This window comes from Lepidochelys kempii, chromosome 5 (assembly GCF_965140265.1).
Source record: "Lepidochelys kempii isolate rLepKem1 chromosome 5, rLepKem1.hap2, whole genome shotgun sequence".
In the NCBI taxonomy this organism is placed as follows: Eukaryota; Metazoa; Chordata; order Testudines; family Cheloniidae; genus Lepidochelys; species Lepidochelys kempii.
Window position 1 is genome coordinate 86,256,555 of NC_133260.1, and position 20,917 is coordinate 86,277,471.

Below are 20,917 nucleotides of genomic sequence, written 5' to 3' on the forward strand. Positions count from 1 at the left end.
AACATCAGACCACTTATTTTAGGTGTCTAAAGATGGGCTTACAAGCTTACCTTTAGGCACCCTATTTTTTAAAAATATTGTCTTCACGTATACAGTGGGAATAATACTTACCCATCTTCATAAAGCTGAGGTGAAACATATTATGCCTATAATTGAAGCAGTTTCAAACCTCCAATTTTCAGTCTTTTTTGTGTTGTGAGTGAAATATAAATTCAAGTTTTGTTTTGTTATTTAATTATGAATGTTGATTCAAAGCAGGCATGGAAGTAAGTGTCTACAAACTGACAAATGCTTCTGGAGTTCACAGTTTCTGAGTCACTGCTTTTAAGAGTGCAAACTATAACGTGCACTGAAAATACAATAATTTACAGGCTCCTTCATGCATGTGCAGAATTCCCTTACACAGTGTTTTGAGAAAGTAAATTTAAGCACTATGCTTCACCTCAATCAGATTTCATCCACTTTAAATGCCATCTTATCAACATTCATACCTACTTGGCAAAAGAGAGAAGAAAGATTTGTTTTAGCAAGCAAAGAGGTTTCAAATGGCAAATTATTATACCAGCATAAATGGCTCAATGTTAAAATAATAAGTCCTTTTTTAATTATAAAACTGAAGAAACTGCTTCTTCACAATTTTAGACCACACCACTACATTTTGCTCGTGAGAACAAAATTTACAGTCATAAGTTGCACATAAAGGGTTTATTTTAAATGTTTTAAGGATAGAGTTACATCATAATTATAAAAATTACTTACAGAATTAAGTAACAGATTTAAAGTGTTTATACTTCTAAATGCAGAGAACAGGGAACTGTCTACATTGTTCAAAATAAAATAAAAATAATGAAACCAAGCTCTAAAGATGAAGTCATTACCTAATTTTAAAATGTGAACACGAAGACCTTTGAACTATACACATACCAAGAACCATCCAAATTGCACTAATGATGTAAAATACAAAAAGCACAGCATTTTAAAGGAACAAGAAACTGTTTTAGCTATAATTCTCCTTCCCTGTATTGATTGTAATTGCTGCTGTCCTCGAAGAAACCTTCAGTTTTAAAATGAATCAATTGAAAAAAGAAAAAAAAAAAAAGACTTATGTATTGCGATTTGTGAAGTTTAACAGGGTTTTCCCCAATGTACTTAGGTCTTTATGTTTTCTATTTCAACTTAATTTAGGGTTTGGCACTCAAAAGAAAAAATGTGGTGTTTTAGATTCAACTGTGATTTTATTTACTAGTGAACAGAATACATGGTCCCTTCAAATGCTGTGACACATACAACTGGAAAATTACCTTCTGTTGGCACTATGCTCGCCTCACCGGTGCATTTAGTCCTACTAACATCCATTAAAACAGCACAATAAGCAAATTCACAAAAACTGAACACAAAATAAAACAAAACAAAAACAAAAAACCTAAACATTTTTAACATGCAACTTTAGTTTGTTACATTGAACATTCTACCTTCTAAGCATGCAAAAAAGGATGGTCTGCATTTAAGATTTTTTTTTCTTTTTTAAATTTTACATGGCAGCCTGACATCATACACACACACATACGCACACACGCACACACAATATACAACAATACTACAGCAGGTAAATGAGAAAGGCCAATAACTTTTATACACAGATCCCGGCTTGTGCTGTGACAAGCCCCATGATAATTTTGGAAAGTAATGTTGAACCCCTAGAACAAGGAACCAACATTTAGTTACCAGGGTAACGCAAGCACTGCATGCAGATCTGAAACATGAGCCTAAAACAAAGCCCAAAGCAGAAGGGCAGGAAGTGGAATTAGTGTCAAGCCACAAAAAAGGTGATTTAAGCTATCAAAAAACAAAACAAAACCAAAAAAACCCAATCCAAAAACCAACAAAGCAACAGACAACGGGGACACTTAAAAGGCCATAAAAAATTACAGATTATACTCCACTAATTGGCAGATTATGTGGTATATTAAAGTGGCTTGCAGAAAACCCACAAATGCAAGCCTTTAATGCTAAAAATGTTTCAGTAGACCTAAACTTCAAATATTTCAAAACAAACTTTGTTTTCCTCAGATGTATAGCCCAAAATTCACTGTACTACGTTATGCACGTATCCTGTGTATAATCAATACACTCACTCATTCTTGTGCCACAAATATCAACTTGGGCTCATGGAGCCAGGCTCAGCTTTGAGATTTACATGCAGGACTCTTAAGAGTCAATAGAAAACACATAACAGATCTGCAGGATGAAAACACTATGTTGCAAATCTGCTCACTTTGTTCAAAAACACAAGGAACATTTATGATTCAGGTACTTAGTACTTAAGGACTGCATTGAGAAGCTATTCACTGAAAGACAATGGCCTGCCTTTGGTTGCCCATGATGAAATACTGGACATAATGCAATAGTAGCAATGGACAAAGAATTAAGGTACTGTATTTATATGGTGAGTATTTGTTACCATTCAACAGCATAATGAGGCACAAGCCTTAAGGCTAAAATATGAAGTCAGGCAAAAATGGATAGACAGGGGCTTAAACCACTGAATCTTCAATGTCAAGGACATCCATAGTAGAGGTCATCTGGGCCTCAGATCTCTGATTAACAGCACCTTTTTCTAGTCTTCTGTGTAAGGTTGGGTATCTGGGTGTTCCTCCCCTCAACAGTGATAACTGGCTTCACATACTAGCCTTCTGTGAAGCAGTGCTTTCAAACTTGCAAAGCTCTGCCCTAATGTGACATGACAATTTAGTTGCTGAACTGACCATTTTTGCCATTCTGATTACTTTTAAAAACTGCCAAATTTAAAAAACTACCTTGGTTTACAACTATCTTGCAAGATTAAAACCGTGAAAGGATTCTTCTGCTGTGGGCTGCTATTTACATCCACAATCTAATGCAGATGACCAACCACTGAGGCTGCCTATAGCTTTCATTAGTTAGTACACCACTGGCATGCAGAACTCTAGTGTTCATTGAATGAAATTCACGTAACAGCATACCTCAAAGCGAGTACAACGTACACCACAAAAGGCGACAACAGGTTTAAGCTGTAGATGATTTGTCCGGACACTCGTAGAAAAGCCAGAAAGAAGAGCTAAGAAAGATGTTTTCTTGGGAGAAAATAATAATAAAAAAAAAAGGAATGCAGCAGACTGAGCAGAAGGCAACAAATGCTTCTCCTTCTCTAAAATAAGTCTTTAATGAAAGAGGACTGTTCTTTCATGAGGTTTTTGTCTTTACATGTAACAGATAAACTATTAGGCTTTTAAGTCCACACACAAACATCCAGGTTGCTAATTTTTATATTAAATGAGAGACTACTGATTGCCAATGTGTAGTCTAAAGATCTTTCTGAAGTAACATAATGTTACGACTGTTGTGGCACCACGCACTTGGGTTTGTTAAGACGTGTGTATAACAAAAATACAACATTTAGAATTGAAGGCAGCCTTGTTTGGTTTAGTTTTACTGGTTCCTACAACTTGTAAATGTGGGCCATTAACCTGCATTTTCTAATCAACAGTTTATATAGATGATTAAACCTTTTATAGTTTGAAGCCTTTTCACTGAAAGGTGCAAGTCAAACATTTGATGTTGTACTGTCTTGTGTCTACTAAGAGGCACAAATATTCCCATGTACTGCTATTTCTTAAAAAGCTACCCTGAAATAAGGTGTAGAAACACAGTAGATTGATGTTACTTGGGTTAGGCACTCCTTAAAACTGCACAAACCAACCATTTACTTCTTTTTGAAATCATCTCAACCCCAACCCTGAAAACAAGGACTGCCAGTAGCCAAGAAATTAGATTTAATGTTACATAAGAAGGCAATATTGAAAATATCAAACTACACTTGCATGTGGCAGTTGAACAGGTGAGTGCGAGGTTGAAGAAAAAGTTAAAGGCTATGAAAAAATTTTTAGATTAATGATTACAACACTAGATCAACTTTACACAGCTTGAATTTGCAGCTGTTTACTTTAACTCCCTCTCCCCAAAAATATAGTGACTTCCTTCAAGAAAAGGAGTTCCCTTTCACAAAATGTGTCATGTTCACACAAATTTGTTTGTATTATTCAGAACAAAACAGTTTTGTTGGCAGAGATTGTGGGTTCGCAGGGACATTTAAGCTTTCATTAAACTGGAAAGCAGTCAAGTCTTTGTGTCTACAAATTTTACATTTAATAGTTCCACAAGTTTGGCAAAAGTTCACGATGATGTCTAAGATGTTTTCACTAAATCATAGACATAAATATGGAAATCATCATCAAACTTGATGAAATAGACAGAAGGTTTGGCTTCAACTTGATGAATGACCATGCCAGTCCTTTTAGAGCCATCTTCTTTGGCATATTCCACTTGTTTGCCTACCAGGCTGTCCACAACTTCACCTGGTTCCCGTTCTGCTGGAGGCGAATCATCTGTAACACAAAAATAAGATGTGTTTAGTTAGGAGTTTAAGGATTTTCGATCCACGTAACAACTGCAAAGATGTCTTCAGAATTTATTTAAATATCAGGAATGGTGAGAAGAGATGAATTACATTGTTTGAGAAGAACATTTTAAAAGTTGTAGTCTATTCAGTCAAACAGAGTTCATCAGTTCCACAGTTTACAATTACAGGAAAAAATTTACTTAGGTAACACTGCAACCAGAATTTTAAGAAACTGAAATCTTATACTAGCCTCCTAGACTTTCTGCATCTATTAGCTCCTGTGTAGGCAAATACACATAAAGCAAAGTAACAAATGAGGAAGTTCTTTGAGATGTGTGGTTCCTGTCTGTATTCCACTGTGGGTTACGCATGGAGACTATGTGTCTGGAGCCAGAGAATTTGAAGTAGTGTCTGTGTATGTGCCCTGGCTCACCTCAACAGTTCCTTCTCCACCATGAATCAGATAAGATCTGAAGCAGAGGGGAACGAGGGTGGAAGAGGAATACAGATAGTGACCACACATCTTAAGAACCTACCGTTACAGATAAGTCTTTTCTTATTCGTGTGATGGTCCCTATTGTAGTCCACTGTGGGTGATGGACAAACAGTACCTAAACAGGAGGAAGGTGCGAGGATGTGGCCGGTATGGCTGAGCGGACTACCGTTTTCCCACAGGAGGCATCAGCAGAATAATCCTGCACCAGTCTTACAAATGGGTGAATGGAACTCCACATAGCTGCTTTACAAGTGTCCAGGAGGGTACCTCCTGAAGAGATGCTACCGTTGTTGATTGCGCTCTGGTGGAATGAACTCTTAGCCCCAGCGTGAAAGGGGAGGGGTTTGAGAGCTGACAGAGTAGAATGCAGCCAGATATCCATTTGGAGATTCTCTGGGTGGAGGCGGCCTGCCCTCTGACTGTTGTTGATACAGAGACAAATAGTCACAGGGATTTCCTGATTGATTTTGTTCTCTGCAGGTAGAAAGCCAAGGCTCATCAAACATTGAGGGAGTGGAATCTGCGGAAGCATGTGGTTTTGGGAACAACACAGGTAAATTAATGGACTGGTTAAGGTCAAATTCCAAAACTACTTTAGGGATGAATCTGGAGCACAGATGTAAGGAAACCTTATCCTTATGGAATACAGTGTATGGAGGGGCAGCCATCATTGCTCCAAATTTCCCAACATTTCTTGCTGATGTGATGGTTACAAGAAAGGCAACATTCATGGAGCGGAAGGACATGGAGCAAGTAGCTAAAGGCTCAAAGGGGAGTCTTGTTAGCACTGAGAGAACAAGATTCAGGTTCCACTGGGGCACAAGCCCCTGAGTAGGCGGGAAGGTTCTTCCCAAGCCTTTCCAGAATCTATTAGTCAGTGGGTGTGCGAAACCTCAGTAGTCTTGAGAAGGTGAATGGTATGTACTGATTGCTGCCAAGTAGACTCATAAGGAACTGATGCAAGGAGCCATGACTCCCTGCACATGACAACAGCAGTTGCCATAACTCTAGAAGAGGTATCAGTGGCACTGACTGCAGATTGGAGGGTGGTCCTGGCTATCAGTCTGCTTTTGTACATCAGAGGTAGGAAATGAGCTCTGTCAGTAAACTTCACAAACTTGCCATAGTTTAGGGAATCGTATTTAGCCAGCAATGCCTGGTAACTGGCTATTCTGAACAGGAGGCTGGATGATGAGAAGAACTTTTTTCCCAGTAGATCCAGGTGTTTATCCTCCTTGTCTGCAGGAGTAGACCTGGCATGTTGCTGTCTGGTCCTTTCAGAGATGGCATGGACCAACAACGAATTAGGAGCTAGATGAGACAACAAAAATTCTGCATCTTTAGCCAGCACATAACAATGCTTCTCTGCCCCTTTGAGGGTAGGAGCACAGGTAGCAGAGGTGGCCAAACTGTGCTAGCTTGCTCCAGTATAGTTTTGTTAACAGAGAGAGCTATTCTCTTGGGTCCGGAGAGGTACAGCATGATTAAGAGTTTGCTCTGGGAATCCTGGATCTCCTCGAGGGGAACATGAAGCTCTCCAGCGACTCTGCAGAGAAGGTCCTCGAAATTCCTCTTCCTGAAGTCATTGCGGGAGGGGGGGGGAGAAAGAGAGAATGTATGTATGGAGATGTAGAAGCAACCGCTTCATTTGGGGAAGATGATAGCAGTCTTCCTGGTTCTGGTGAAACCAGCACATAGTATTCTTCCTCCTATGTCAGATCCAGAGGTAGATCAGAGCAAATAGGTGCAAGAATTAGGAGTGCAGGGAGTGATGCTGCACCCCCTGGCTTGAAATGGTTTCCATCATATACAAGGTTACAGTTTGATTCAATGGCTCTCAGCACCCCGACTACACATATTGTTCCAGCATCCCTGATCGGAACATTTCCTTAGAGATGAGGCAAGGGGTGACTCCCTAGTAAATTTGATAGACTCTGCAGGGTGGTACTGGTCCTGAGGCGTGTCCCCCCCCCCCCCAATATGGACAGCAGGAGGTGTCAGTAAGTGGTCACAGGGGCCCTGTAGCATGGAGTATCAATGGCTCTAAGTCAGATGAGGCAGAGGTTGTTTTTGAGCTTGTGTGGGTCTTTTGGGTAGTGGAGGATAAGTATGGTAAGTGAAGTTTCCAAACCTCAGGAAGACTGACTGTTCCTGGAAACACAGTGACAAGTACAAGAGGCTCCAACATCAAGCCCAGGAGATCAGAGTATCAGAACTCATTAACTCAATCTGTAACTATGAAAAGTATATACACCTTGTCTCCTCAGCTATGAGGTGGGGTGGGGGGAAGGGGGGCGTAAAGGAGGGAGGGAAGGGAAGACACAAAACCATGGCCTCAGTCCAATAAAAAGCCATTTGTCAGAGCTGGGATCCTTTCCTGCCCTGAAACAGAAAAAAGGACCAGGGACATTTAAAATTGCTTTTGGTAGAACACAGATTTATTGAGTCATGACCCCATTTCTGAAACAGTACCACTGACTTGTTTGGGAACAGGTACAATTACAGCTTCCATCGTCCGTGATTCATGCTGGTGGCACACAGGTTTTTTTCCCCCACTGCCAGATGGAGAAGCTGGGTTGATCTGACAATTAGCATATCACTCCAAAGAGCCATAGGCTGTAACCTTGAGTATATCCTGGTTGTTCAGGTATAATGACACTGGTGTGATATTGTCTACTAATAACTGTACCACATAGTTAAGAACCCAATGAATGGATTCCAGCAATAATGTTTATAGAAAGCTTCATCCATCAAGGACTTCAGCAACTAAATGAACAACCCATTATAAAGTCAAAGCATCTCTCACAATTCATTCACCTGGGTAAAGCGGTCCACTCTTGAAAACTTTTTGTTTTTATTTTTTTTTAAAGGAATTTTCCTGTTTGTTTTCTAGATTTGTAATTCAATATTTTCTACCCTGGAAGACACTGTGAATACCTGGAGATCTACTATTAATATAACAGCACAAGAATCAAGAACCTCATTCACTGAAGGTGGGGGTATGTCATTTTTATTCAGACTATTTAAAACACTGATTTTTGTTTTTCCTCTGTCTCATTTTTAAAGATTCAGCACTTCTCTCCTTCAGTTAATGGAAGAGAAATCTTCTAGTACCCATCTGACGCTCCTTCCCCTCGCCAAATCCACAGAGCAGCCAAGGGAGGAAAAGGGAAAAAAAAATCAAACTAATAGTTTCATTGCTGATCATTTTAGCAGAAATGCTGAGCTAATATGCTTAATAATCATAGCTGGATGTAGGGGTATAATATGCTACAGTGAAGTGAGGGAGACAATCTCTTTCCCCCCAAAGTTTATACAAAGTAAACTCTATTCCTGGCCAAGAGGGAGACGAGATACAACCCCCGCTTCTCCTTTTCCCTAGTGCCAAAAGCTTCAATTGCCACCTGAATTTAAAAAAAAAAAAAAAAATCCAAGACACACAATCGCCCCTCTACCTTCCTGGATTTCAAAAATCCGTCTCTCAAAACCTCCAGCCTCCCCTTGAATAACTCCTGTAACAGACATGGTCAATACGAAATCTGCACCACACAGAGCACAAAGTGGGGGCAGTGTAAAGTGAAATTTAATCAAAAAGGGAATAATATTAAGACAAGGGTAATTTTTAATGAACTAACATTCAAGTCTTTTAGAGATGTTTAAAGAATTCTATTACATTCTTTTTATCATACCAACTTGCAAACAAACTGGTTGTTCTCATCTACATTTACAGGGCTGAAAATTAAATTTAGGGAAAAACTTTCACGATGTGTGTGCATGTATGCTCATTTCATTGTGTATTATAATGTTTGAATGGCACATGTGCACACACATTGTTTTCCCTTACCATCTTTCCTATAGTGCTACTGACTCAGAAACACACATACCAGAAGTCTTTAAGAGTTATCAACCAAAATTCCCATGTCCTGATATGATCATTTAAGAAAACAGTGTTTAATTGGGTGACAATGATTCTAATTTGTGCAAAATCCTTTGAAAGAAATTCCAAATTCCTTTGTTACACTTGCTGTATATCTGGTTTAGATACACAGACTGTCAAGGACTACACGTGTTTTCCTACATGCATTGTTTCATTTTAAAATGAACACTTATTTCTCCCTCCTCCCCTCCCCCAAACACACACAATGTTTAATTAGTGTACATGAATTCATCTAGTTTCACTTTCACCCTTATGATCTGTTATATTTAGTTAAAAGGTAACACAATGGAACAAAAAAAGCCTCATTTTGCTTCCCCATCAAAATTGTGCTATGATTAAACCAATATTTTTGAGGGAGAATACCTATACACATGGAAAAAGTGGATGGTGTTAGTATAAGCTAATACAATAACCATTTTATCCTTGTTTCAGATTACCACCATTTAGGAGTCATCCCTAATATTAAGATCATATGAATCTTTTGCAGTTCTTGCAGTTTGTCAGCTCTTTCATTTCAGTAAACAAACAAACCCAATGTCTATGGAAACTGAGCTCTCATTTTAGTTTTAGAAGGAAAAAAAACGTACTAGCGTACTTACTGGAATCAGGCATAATGCGGAGGTCACCTTCTTTATAGTCATCTAAGAGCTGATACATGTACAAGACAGGATCCTTCTCATAAGTAATATAAAACCACGTGTTCATTATAGGAGCTCGAGCCAAGACCATCCCCCTCCACTCATCTTTTGAGCCATCCTCTGTTTCAAACATATGTTCCACAGCTTTGCCAATCATTGTGTCTGCCAGGTGGGCATCACTGATTCGAGAAGAAGCTGAAATACGTACACAATATTGCATAAAATTCAGGACCTCTTGGAAGCCTGCATACTACATCTTCCATAAAAATCATAAAAAGGGCTTCATTCAAATTGTTTTCTTTACAAAATAGACAATTAAATGATTTAACTGGTAGATATTTTTATTCTCTGGGTATATCCAGATTACAAAGATGTGGAATTCTAGCTATGATTATTAACTAAGGGCTTGTCGACATTGTCAATTATTCTAGAATAGCTATTCCCGGTTAAATTCCATGTGTGGATACACTTATTCTGGAACAAGAGCATTCACACATGGAGCTAATCAGGAAATTAATCCACTTTAAACTCACACCCTACTGTATTCCAGATTAATTTTTATGTGTAGACAAGCCCTAACTCACTGCACTCACACTACAGAAAAGTATAATTAGAAACACTAAGGAAAACCGATTGTGGGTTACAGAGCAGATGCCACAACATCTTTGTTTCTATTAAAAATAAACTTTTAGCAAAAGGGGTGAGGACTGATCATAAAATAGCCTTAAGAGTTTTCTACTGTCACTGAATTTTTTTCTTCTTGAAGCACTGCTAACTCCTTGCAGCCAATAAAAAAAACTGATCTAGTTTGAGAGTCAGTGACAATTTGCATGAATTCTGAACTTTAATAAATGTTTCAGACATCCTACATGTTTTAAAAATTCAGACTGAGCTATTGAAAACAAAACACATTAATTCAATTATTTCATTTTTAAAGAAATTTCACTTTATTTTTATTACTTCTCAGGAAAGGCATATGAGAAACACTTAATACAGGACCATAGAATATGGAGTACAGCAAAGAAAATCCTCATGAAATTGAACTGTAAAATGTGAACTCTCACTCAGCATCAACAAATTAGCATTTAGCAGAAATATCAGTCTAAGCACTACATAAGCTTTTGAGAGAGCAATCTTGGCTGTGAATAAGGTTGATCAATATTATATCATATATAAACATGCCGATTAGATGACTGACAATTTACAGTACTGAACTTCTATAGCACTCCATGTAATATAAAGATAAGTTATTTAATTTGTGAGAGTAAAATTTCCTCCTCACTCCAAAATAGGGAGAACATTTACTAATAAAAGTCCACAGACTTGACAAAATGCAATGCAGCAGCTCCATCCAGCATCCTGTCCAGAGCATGCAATATCATATGCACATGCGTCAAAAAGCACTTACCAACTCTGTCTGGAAGGACTTCAAGCGCTGACACTCTTTCATCTTTGTGCAGTTCTAGTCCATAGACACAATCAAATCCATCATACTTAATAAGGTAGAGAGAAGGGTTTACAGGAACCTGATCAAGAACTGTCCCCTTCCATTGTGTTACAGGTCCACTCCCTTCTTTCCATCCATGCTGTATTCTGCACCCTACAATATTTCTTCGGGGCTGAGAAATGGGTTTGCTAGGTCCCACGTTGTTTCGATGCTTTCTGTATATAGATACAAACAGGATTAAGCTAGTGTGCAGAAAAATGTCTTTTATTCTATTTATAACCCAATGTAGTTCAATGTTTTATTTTAATACAAGTATTCCTTATTTTTTTTATTTAATACTTGTATGATTATTTAACAATGTTAGACACGTTATAATGTAGCTTGTATTATAGTGCACCTCTTTCTGAATAGGCCAAATTACTGTACTAATTGCTTTAAATTATCTAGGAAACACACTACTACAATGCTGAAAAGAAAAACTATGGTCCTGTGATCAGTTGCTATGCTGCCAAATAATCTGAAACTAAACAAGCTGGTCAAATTTTTGCCCAACAGATTTTCAGCAAAAATGCAGTTTTATCAAAATAAAAGTGTTTTGTAAGAACATATCCATTTTAACAAAATTGACAGAAAAAGATCCAAAAGTTGCATTTCAATAGTGTTGTCTGAAATCATTTAGTTTCTACTTTAACATTAAAATATTATATTCTGTATTACACGTCTGGGATGGTTTAGGTATAAACTTGGTCCTCCTCAACATGGGAAGCAGATTAGGGTGACCTTTCTAGGTCCCTGCCAGCCCTACATTTCCATGATCCTACATATAAAATATAATATAAAAAAGTTCAAACATTTCTTGAATCAAAACGCTGCTGAACTGAAACTTTTCTGAACTTTCAATTTGTGGGAAATTTTGAACTTTCAGATTTTTGCTCAGATTTGGAATGAAATTTTTTGAAATGTCAGAATTTCTTGTCAATTTAACTTCCTGAAAGCACAACTCACCTGTTTTAAAAGCTCAATTCAGTCATCAAAGGAAAGTTAATTAGAGCCATGCCTATATCTCCTATTAACAAGGCATCAATATTTGTCAGATGCTTAACTAATCAGAGGCCAATATGAAGGATGCCTCTCACACCCACAAGCAGGATAAGAAGCAGCCATGAGCATTTGTTGGTCAACAGCTGTTTCTGTAGTAGTGTGTTTATGTATTTTCTCTGTTCTCCATGCCTATGCTGGAGTTCAAGTAACTTCTCAAACTATCAGTAAGTGCAGCATCACTTGAGAAGTGCTCATCAAATATGGGTGTAGCATGCCAACAAGAAAAGCACTCTTGTGATGTTCCTTTTCAGTACAACGCCACTAGGGTCAGATGCAAAGAAGGAGCAGTATGGAAGATTCTCCTTAGAGTGATCAGTGAGGACTAGCAATCTACTTCTGCTCCTTTCTCTGTCTCTCTCTTCAGTGGTTTATTCTTTCTTTATGGAACCTGCCACCAAAAACAAATAATTGCCAGCACAAACCACTTGACACTGGTTAATATCGCCAAGTCTTCCTCACGTTATGGTTGTGAGAGATCTTACTTTTGCTATCTGACAAAGTACCAAACTGTAACTAGCAGTATTTAACAGTTAAAAGTCTTATTTTTATAATTCATTAAAACAAGTTAAGTGACCATTTATAGCATCTATGTAGGAACTATATGGTTACCAATATATTGTAGCAATTCTAAAGAGATAGAAATATAAGTATTAAATTATTTCATATATTTATTTTAGCTTGCAATAATCTGTGCCATTAATATACTATTCACATAGCTATCGCATTAAGATAAATTGTTTTTTCTTATGATAAACTTGAGATAATTTTAGTACAGTTTTAGAATAAATACTGTTTGCTGCAACCTTGCCAACTTCATTTAACTTGGAATAAATATTTACACAGCATTAATTATTAGAAACGGAATGTCACAAAAAGCAACCTATATCATTCCCAGAAAAAAGTTGGCAACAGTGTAAAGTATTCTCAGCAGTAGTGAGCAGCCTCTCAGAAAGGAAGGTTACTTACCTTACAGTAACTGACGCTCAAGCTGCATAGTCCCTAATGGTATTTTTGCCCCAGAGACCAGAAGATTTTTCAGTAGCAAGGTCCATTGATCCAGGCCTGCACCCTACACCACCTTGTGCTCTGAATCAAGGGCATTAAGGGGTGGCACAGTCTGACCACCTCTCCAGTTCCTAACTCTACCCTGAATCAAGAGAGGATGTGAGAAGAGTGGAAGGAGGGTGGGTTGTGCAGTACCCATAGGGACCACACATCTCAGAGAACTCCAGTTACTGTTAAGATAAGTAACCTTACTTTCTTCTTTGAGTGCTGTTCCCTATGGGTATTCACTGCAGTGGATTCCCAAGCAGGACTCACTGGAGGAGGAGGGTGCAAGCAAATATGCTGTGCCATAGATCACAGGACAAAAAGTAGGCATCAGATGGTGAAGCTTGAACAAGGGCTTGATGTCCAATAAAAATGTGACTCGAGCCCCAGGGTGCCAGTCTAAATATTTATGAGACGAGTTCTTTGCAGGGAAGGCACTGAGGTAGCTTGTGCTCTGGATGGGTGAGCCCTGACACTCTGTAGTGAAGGGGCGTTCATAATCCCATAGCCAAGGAGGATGCAGTCCAAAGTCCATTTACAGAGTTTTTGCAAAGAGACTGCTTCTCCTTTCATTCTCTCGGTGATGGAAACCAATAGCCTCAGCAACTTCCTAAAGGACTTTGTCCTTTACAAATAGATGAGACTCTGCACACATACCTGTTACTGTGGGATTTGTAGAATAAAATAGGCAATTTTGATTCAAGTGAAATTCAGAGGGAACCTTTGGATGAACCTCAGATGGAATCTGAAGGGGACTGTCTCTGTGAAACACTGTATAGGGAAGGGTCCACCATGTCTGAATGCTTGAATGGTGGGCTGAGAGAACCAGGTTCAGGTTCTAGAGAGATGTAGGTTTTCATAAGAGTGTGTGTGTGTGCGCGTGTGTGTGTGCGTGCATGTGTGTGAGAGAGAGAGAGAGAGAGATTCTGATAATACCTTTTAAGAATCTCACAGTTGTAGGATGCGTGAAAACCGAGCAGCTCACCACCAGAGGATGGAAGAAGTTAATACCTGCTAAATATACTCACAAGGAATGAATAGATAGACCAAATGTCTTTAAGGACATATCTTTTACAGACTAAACAAACTCAATTTTTAAAATCTTTCCTCAGAGGTCACGTTTTCTAGACCTTTAATCATTTTTGTTGCTCTTCTCTGGACTTTCTCCAATTTGTCCACATCTTTTCTGAAATGTGGCACCCAGAACTGGACACAATACTCCAGTTGAGGCCTGATCAGCACGGAGTATAGAGGAAAAATTACTTCCCGTGTCTTGCTTATAACATTCCTGCTAATACATCCCAGAATGATGTTTACATTTTTTGCAACGGTGTTACACTGCTAACACATATTTAGCCTGTGATCCACAATGACCTCCAAATCTCTTTCTGCAGTACTCCTTCGTAGGCAGTCATTTCCTATTTTGTATGTATGCAACTGATTGTTCCTTCCTAAGCTGAGTACTTAGCATTTGTCCTTATTGAATTTCATCCTATTTACTTTAGGCCATTTGTCCAGAACATTTTAAATTTTAATCCTACCCTCCAAAGTACCTGCAACCCCTCTCAGCTTGGTATCGTCCGTAAACTTTGTACGTGTACTCTCTATACCATTGTCTAATCACTGATGACTGTAGAGGGTTTCCTGCTGTTAAGGATGGTTTGGACCTCTTCTGAGCACGATCTCTCTAATCTCTTTGTCTATTCAAAAACCATGCTGCCAGATGGAGGGACCCTGGCTTGCAATGGTGGTTGTTCTGGCCTCTGTTCTGAGACCGTCGATTCAGGAATGGTTGTAAGCATATGCATGGGTAAGAGGTACAGGGGGTCAGTCCAATATTTCAGCGTGCTCTTTGCTTTTGGTATGGTCAGTGCAGATACATGCTCCCGTGAGCTTCAGACACACCCCTACATGGGTGTTGAGTCTGACTAGATGGGAGAGGAGGGGAGAAGCAGTCGTTTTCGTCAAGAACTTACAAGACTATTCATCCTGCTTCTTATGGGGACATTTACACATACCATCCTCATGTCTCTGTTTAGAGAGGTCCTCAGATTTGATCAAGGATCCTGAGCTAGGGAATGCCAGTGCCGGAGGGTCACTACTTGGTAGCTCCAGTCAATGTGCCGGGGAGCTCAACATCCAGGATCAGATTGGGGCCCCATGGAGAGCTCAATTAAATATCTGCAAAGCTAGAATTCACAAGACTGTCTAGTTCATGGGGGAAAGAATGGCAGTTCTCACACTTAGAAGGAATGTGTAATTCCCTGAGATAGTACAGGCATCTCTTGTGAGGATCACTAACCAGGAAGACCCAGAAGGTAAACAATTCATGCAACCCCTTACACACTCAGCTCAGAACATGAGGTGGTGTAGAGTGCAGGCATGGACTGCTACTGAAAAATCTTCCTGTCTGAGGTGCATGGAGCACATGCTCATCCCAGTGAATATCAATAGGGACCTGCACTCAGAACAAATAATGCTTGGCAGAGATCCAAGAAATGACAGATAGCAGTGAGATCTGGAAAAACTGTTTATAAAATGCTTCCATCATTCTATAAGGTTGCTGAAGTAGGAAATGTACTGCTCCATCAGATACAATTATAACTATACATTCACTGGGAACTGCAATTCCTCTACAGTTTCTCTCACTCCAGCCTTGCATTCTCCACGACGAACTTCTTGGTGGGCAGTTTAACAGTATTTTCTTCATTTTCAGATTTCACTTCTGTCACAATTGTATGCAGTCTTTAGCAGTATTTTCTAGAAAGGCTTTGAATGGCCACCTTGGCATCACAGATTATAACACATACATAACTTAAACCTTTTCCCAATTAAATACAGCAGAAACATGAAGTTCAGTATTTCATTTTTATAAGCAACTTTTCAAAACATGCATGTTTAAGAGATATAACAGGTCTTTGCTAATTTCTCTTGTTAAATTTGCTTACTAAATATATCCACTACAATGTCAGCAATATTTCATTAGGAAGGTATCAGTGATGTGAAATTTGTTCCTATACAATGAAAATAATCTGATTTTGTAAGCAATAAGTTTACTTCAACAGAGTCCCACGCTAAGTCATCTTTTGATTAACTGTCTGGTGAATAAGCTTAATTCTTTCTGAATGCTAACTGAAAAAAATCTATTAGGACAAGTGTTCAAAGAGACACTGCCAAGTTTAAATCATTTTAAACAAGTTTTCGAACATGTTATCAATATCTTAGAATTAAATTTGAATTTTTAAAAATATCTCCCCCGCATCATTTATGCTGTTTATGCTTTGCATTTCACTCATTTTAGACATAGTGAACCACTCTGTTTCAGTTTTGTTTATAGTCCATTTCACTTTCTGGTCATAATGCATATAATGCTTCAATATTGGGACTGCAAATAATTCAGGGGGATATTTAAATAAAAACCGCTCGCTATTTTCAGTGAAATAAAGTTCCACAATCATTGTAATTTAAATTTTGGGCCTGAACTATCTTTAAAATAACCAACAAGCTTCTAGCGCATAGCTACTTTTAAACATACCACTGCCTAAAGAAAGCATCATGAACGCAAACTTACAAAGTAAAAGTGAACCAGTATCTCTTCCAAAAGATACTGAATTTAAGAATAACTATTTCCAAAGTGTTTTACACTCAAAGAGACGTCAAATAGTTTTTTATTATACTGAGATTTACAATTTCAAATTAACGTCATACATCAGGAAAATATTCAAGTCAATGAACAGATGTAATAACTTAATTCTAGTTTAGCGCTACTTTAAAAAAAAAAAAAAAGTTTTACAGTGCAATTAAAGTTGTTTGGGTGCCCTAACTGTGCTTTTCCAAACCTTAACATATTTGGATTTTTAAAATTTAATCTTAACTCTCATTAGTATTGCTGAGAGTAGGCTGTCCTCTTACTTAGAGATCCTCCTTGAAATATGACAGAGCCGGTACTTTGAATTATCAAAGTGAAAGGTGAGAAGCACCACTATGATTGCTCTACTGCAACTGCTATACTTGCATTTCCTGTCTGCAGTTGTACTATAATGATGCAGAGGCACCTGTTGCAAGACACAATAATGATGTAAATACCTATGCCCTGTGTTACAACACTTGTTGCAATGCCTAATGCTGTAATGTAGCAAGCTGTCAGGCAGTCAAGTCCCAAACAATTAAGGGCTTTGTAGAGGGCACTAGAATAGTATAACCTGATAGGTGACCAAAAAAAAAGGTAACTGGGGTGGTTTGCCCTGGAGATGAAAGGTAAAGTCCTAGCTAGGCACAGATAAAGTGCACTTTTGGCTACTGCTGCTACTTGATCACCTCACCATAGCCTAATACCAAATAAGATTCCTAGATTTTGCAGCTTGCTAATAAAAGTCAGAAAGAGGCCCCTCAGTCTAGGGATTTGTCCACAAACCTTGTTAATGCCTTCTTGTTTCCCCCAGCTAATCATCTCCATCTTGTAAGGCTTAAGCAGCCATTAACTGACATCATCCAAACCCTAGTCTTGGTTAGGCACCAGAAAAGTAAAAGGGTAAGTTATTGACCTATAGTAACTGGATTTCTTAGAGATGTGGTATTTACATGTGTTCCATTTTGAGTGCATATGCCCGATGTGCTGGAGAACAGAATGCTTTAGTCAGCAGTATCTGCTGATTGCACCTGCTCCCTTGATTACCTTAAGCCCTTCCCCCTCAAGTAGTGTTGCCAGTTTGGGTTGGACATATTCCTGGAGGTTTCATTATATGACATAATCTTTAATTACAGATTAGTCTTTAATTCCTGGAGACTCCAGAGCAATCCTGGAGGGTTGGCAACCCTATCCTCAATGCTATAAGGGTGGGTGGAGTGACCAACCGATTCTCAGTTCCTGCACCACTATGAAGAACAGACTATTAGACTTGTCAGTATCATGGAGAGGAGGGTGGGTTGTGAACACATGGAAATATCACTGTGAGTTTACTTAAGACTGCAGTGCAACCCTCCCAAACTGGGCATCTGAACTAAGGAGTAATGGCTAGTGAAAGTATTACTCCAAGCAGCAGCCATACAGAAAATCAGCTATGGGTATTTCCTTGAGATGCTGCAGAAGTGACCTGTGGTCTGGTAGAATATAACCTAACATGACCTGGAAGTTCTAAATTGGCCACCTCGTAACATACCTTTATGAAGTGTGGCACCCATTCAGATATTCTCCGAGTTGAGGGTGCCTGACCCTTGGATTTCTCGGCAATAGATATAAATAGCATAGGGGGCTGCCTGAATGGTTTTGTTCTAGTCAATTAAAATGACTCAGATATTAAGTCTTATATATAGTAGATAATATAACATATTTTATATGTTAACCAAATTCCCTTTAATGCTGTGCAACTATAAATTTAGTGCCCTCTTCCTATTAAAATTTCTCTGACCTTCAGTTGAACCTTAGTGGATAAAGGAAATATATATTCAATAATGGAATGTGTAATCTTTTCCCCTGTTTTTTTCCCTTACCTTGCTAACATAGCCCATATGTCCAGGAAGGAACCCTTGGAAACTAATAAGGATCTCTATTATTATAGAAGTGTGTTATAATAAACCAGCCTGATTAATTGATATGAGGTTCTTATAATCCAATTATGTTCTGTGATAAGACGTATTTGTTATCACAGATATTTTCTGTGATTTATCAAATGACCCACTGAAAGACGTTTTTAACTCATTAGGCTTGTTTCAACAGGTATTCTTAAAAAATGATTGCAATAGAAATCCCTTTAGTTTATCAATCATGTAAACTGCGATATCAAAAGAAATTCCGTAAGTAATTAGGTAAATTGAAATATTAAAAACAAAACACATGGTTTTGGGGAAAGTAACTTTTCACTCCCTGCAAAGAAATTTCTTTGTTTCACATCTTATAAAGGAAAGTTTTGGGTGTTAGTTTGGGAGTGAATAAACTGCCATCATTCTGCCAGTTACAATGAGAAATGTAGTCTTCATAGACAAATGAAGTAATGAGCATTAGTCTAATGGCTCCAGTGGAGGTTCCATCAGGTTAGTAAGCCTCACATTATGATTCCAAGATGGAGGGGGCTGTCTTATTGAAGGAAAAACTCTAAAAATACCTTTCACAAACTTTAACAAGTATGAGAAAAAAACTGGATGGTCTTGAATTGGGGGAAGATATGCGGAGACAGCGAACACATAATGAGCTTAACAACAAACCAGAGGTTTATAAGGATAATAGATATTGAATGATATGAGAGATTGATGTCTCTTATGGAGAAACATTATGCTGGTACGCCCAGGATGAAAAATGATCCAAGTTTGCAGTATAATTTGTCCTTGTGGATTGCCTTCTGCTTTGAATCCATATGTTTCATATATCACCAGAACAAGTCTTCTCCAAGTCTGTTAGCCAGACAGTTTCCATGCCATGAGGTGTAGTGACAACAAATCTGGATAATTACTCATAACAGGGAAAACATTTAAGTCTAGTAGAAGTGGTAAGTGATATTGCCAATACCGAGAATTTCTGATTTCTGTGAAACAGTCATGCGTGGACCAATCTAGAGCTATTAGGATGATTAAGGCCTTCTCCTGTTTGAATTCCTTAACACATATGGGATCAGAGGAATTGGGAGATAAGTGTATAATAGACCGTGAGTCCAAGGGATTATGAAGTTATCTCTTTGAGAACCCAGACTCTCGTCCCTCCCTGGAATAAAACGCTTTGCATTTCTTGTTCTGTTCAGTGGCAAACAGATCTGACTGAAAATGGACTTGTTGACTGATTTTTTTATGAACCATTCATGATTCTGAGAAAAATGCCTACCTGGATGCTCTACCTGCCAGCATGTTGTATAGGTCTGTGAGATGCACTGCAGTTAGTGTTATGTTGTGCCAGATACACCAGTTCCATAGAAGGACTGCTTCCCTGCACAAGAGCATTGGTTTGGTTCCTCACTGTTTACATAAAACATCACGGTGGTATTGTCAATTCTTACCTGTACACTCATCTTTGATATGAGGTAGAAAGGCCATGTATCAAGCTTTACTGCTCTGAGCTAAAGGGTATTGATATGAAGGCATGCCTCTCTGACACCACTGATCCTGTACTGTAAATGTTGTTGAGATGGGTTCCCCAACCCAACAAGGAAGAATCAGTCACTAGTGACTCGTGTAAGGTGCTGGGAAGAACGATGTGGATCTTTCCATGAGCTGAGGGAGTTCACAACTCCTTAAGAGATGCTTACCCCATATCTATTTTGTCAACAGCACGGAAATGGACAATCCAAAAACAGTCTTGACCACAATGAAAATGCAGTCTGGTCAATAGGGTCACAAGCGTACATGAAGCCATGGGACCTAAAAGCTGGAAACATATCCTTCTTGTAGTACACGGATTTTTATGAAGTTGATTGATCAACTCTATAATGTTCTTGAATCTGGCTGTGACAGGTATTCCATGGAGGTTTGAGCATTGAGTAGAAGCCCAATAAATTCTATCTTCTGTGTTGGGATTAAATGAGACTTTTTCACATTCATTCTCTGTCCCAGTTTGGAGAGCAGATGTACGAGGAAATCTGGTCTTTTGTGTGCTTTTACCCTACACTATATAGATTTCACAGGGAAGACCAGTGTTTCCCAAATTGGGGGTCCTGACCCAAAAGAGAGTTGCAGGGGGTCATGGTAGTGCCACCCTTACATTTGCACTACCTTCATAGCTGGGTGACCGGAGAGTGGTGGCTGCTGACTGAGGGCCCAGCTCTGCAGGCAGCAGCGCAGAAGTAAGGGTGACAATACCATACCATGCCATCCTTACTTCTGTGCT

General features: G+C 38.7%; 1 protein-coding gene across 15 annotated transcripts in view; it reads right to left on the minus strand.

Moving 5' to 3' along the window:
• Nucleotides 1–636: 636 nt before the first annotated feature.
• Nucleotides 637–20,917, minus strand: part of SPIN1 (spindlin 1) — a 110,915-nt gene continuing 90,634 nt past the window's right edge. For 10 of the 15 annotated variants that reach the window (XM_073344925.1, XM_073344921.1, XM_073344917.1 and 7 more), the window contains 3 exons: nucleotides 10,918–11,171; nucleotides 9,471–9,704; nucleotides 638–4,424 (listed from right to left, as the gene is read on the minus strand). In XM_073344925.1, the coding sequence (XP_073201026.1) occupies nucleotides 4,225–4,424; nucleotides 9,471–9,704; nucleotides 10,918–11,171 (688 nt within the window). In that variant the 3' untranslated portion in view covers nucleotides 638–4,224. Of the gene's footprint in view, nucleotides 4,425–9,470; nucleotides 9,705–10,917; nucleotides 11,172–20,917 lie in introns of all 15 variants that reach the window. The other 5 variants (XM_073344929.1, XM_073344928.1, XM_073344927.1 and 2 more) reach the window with 1 other exon arrangement.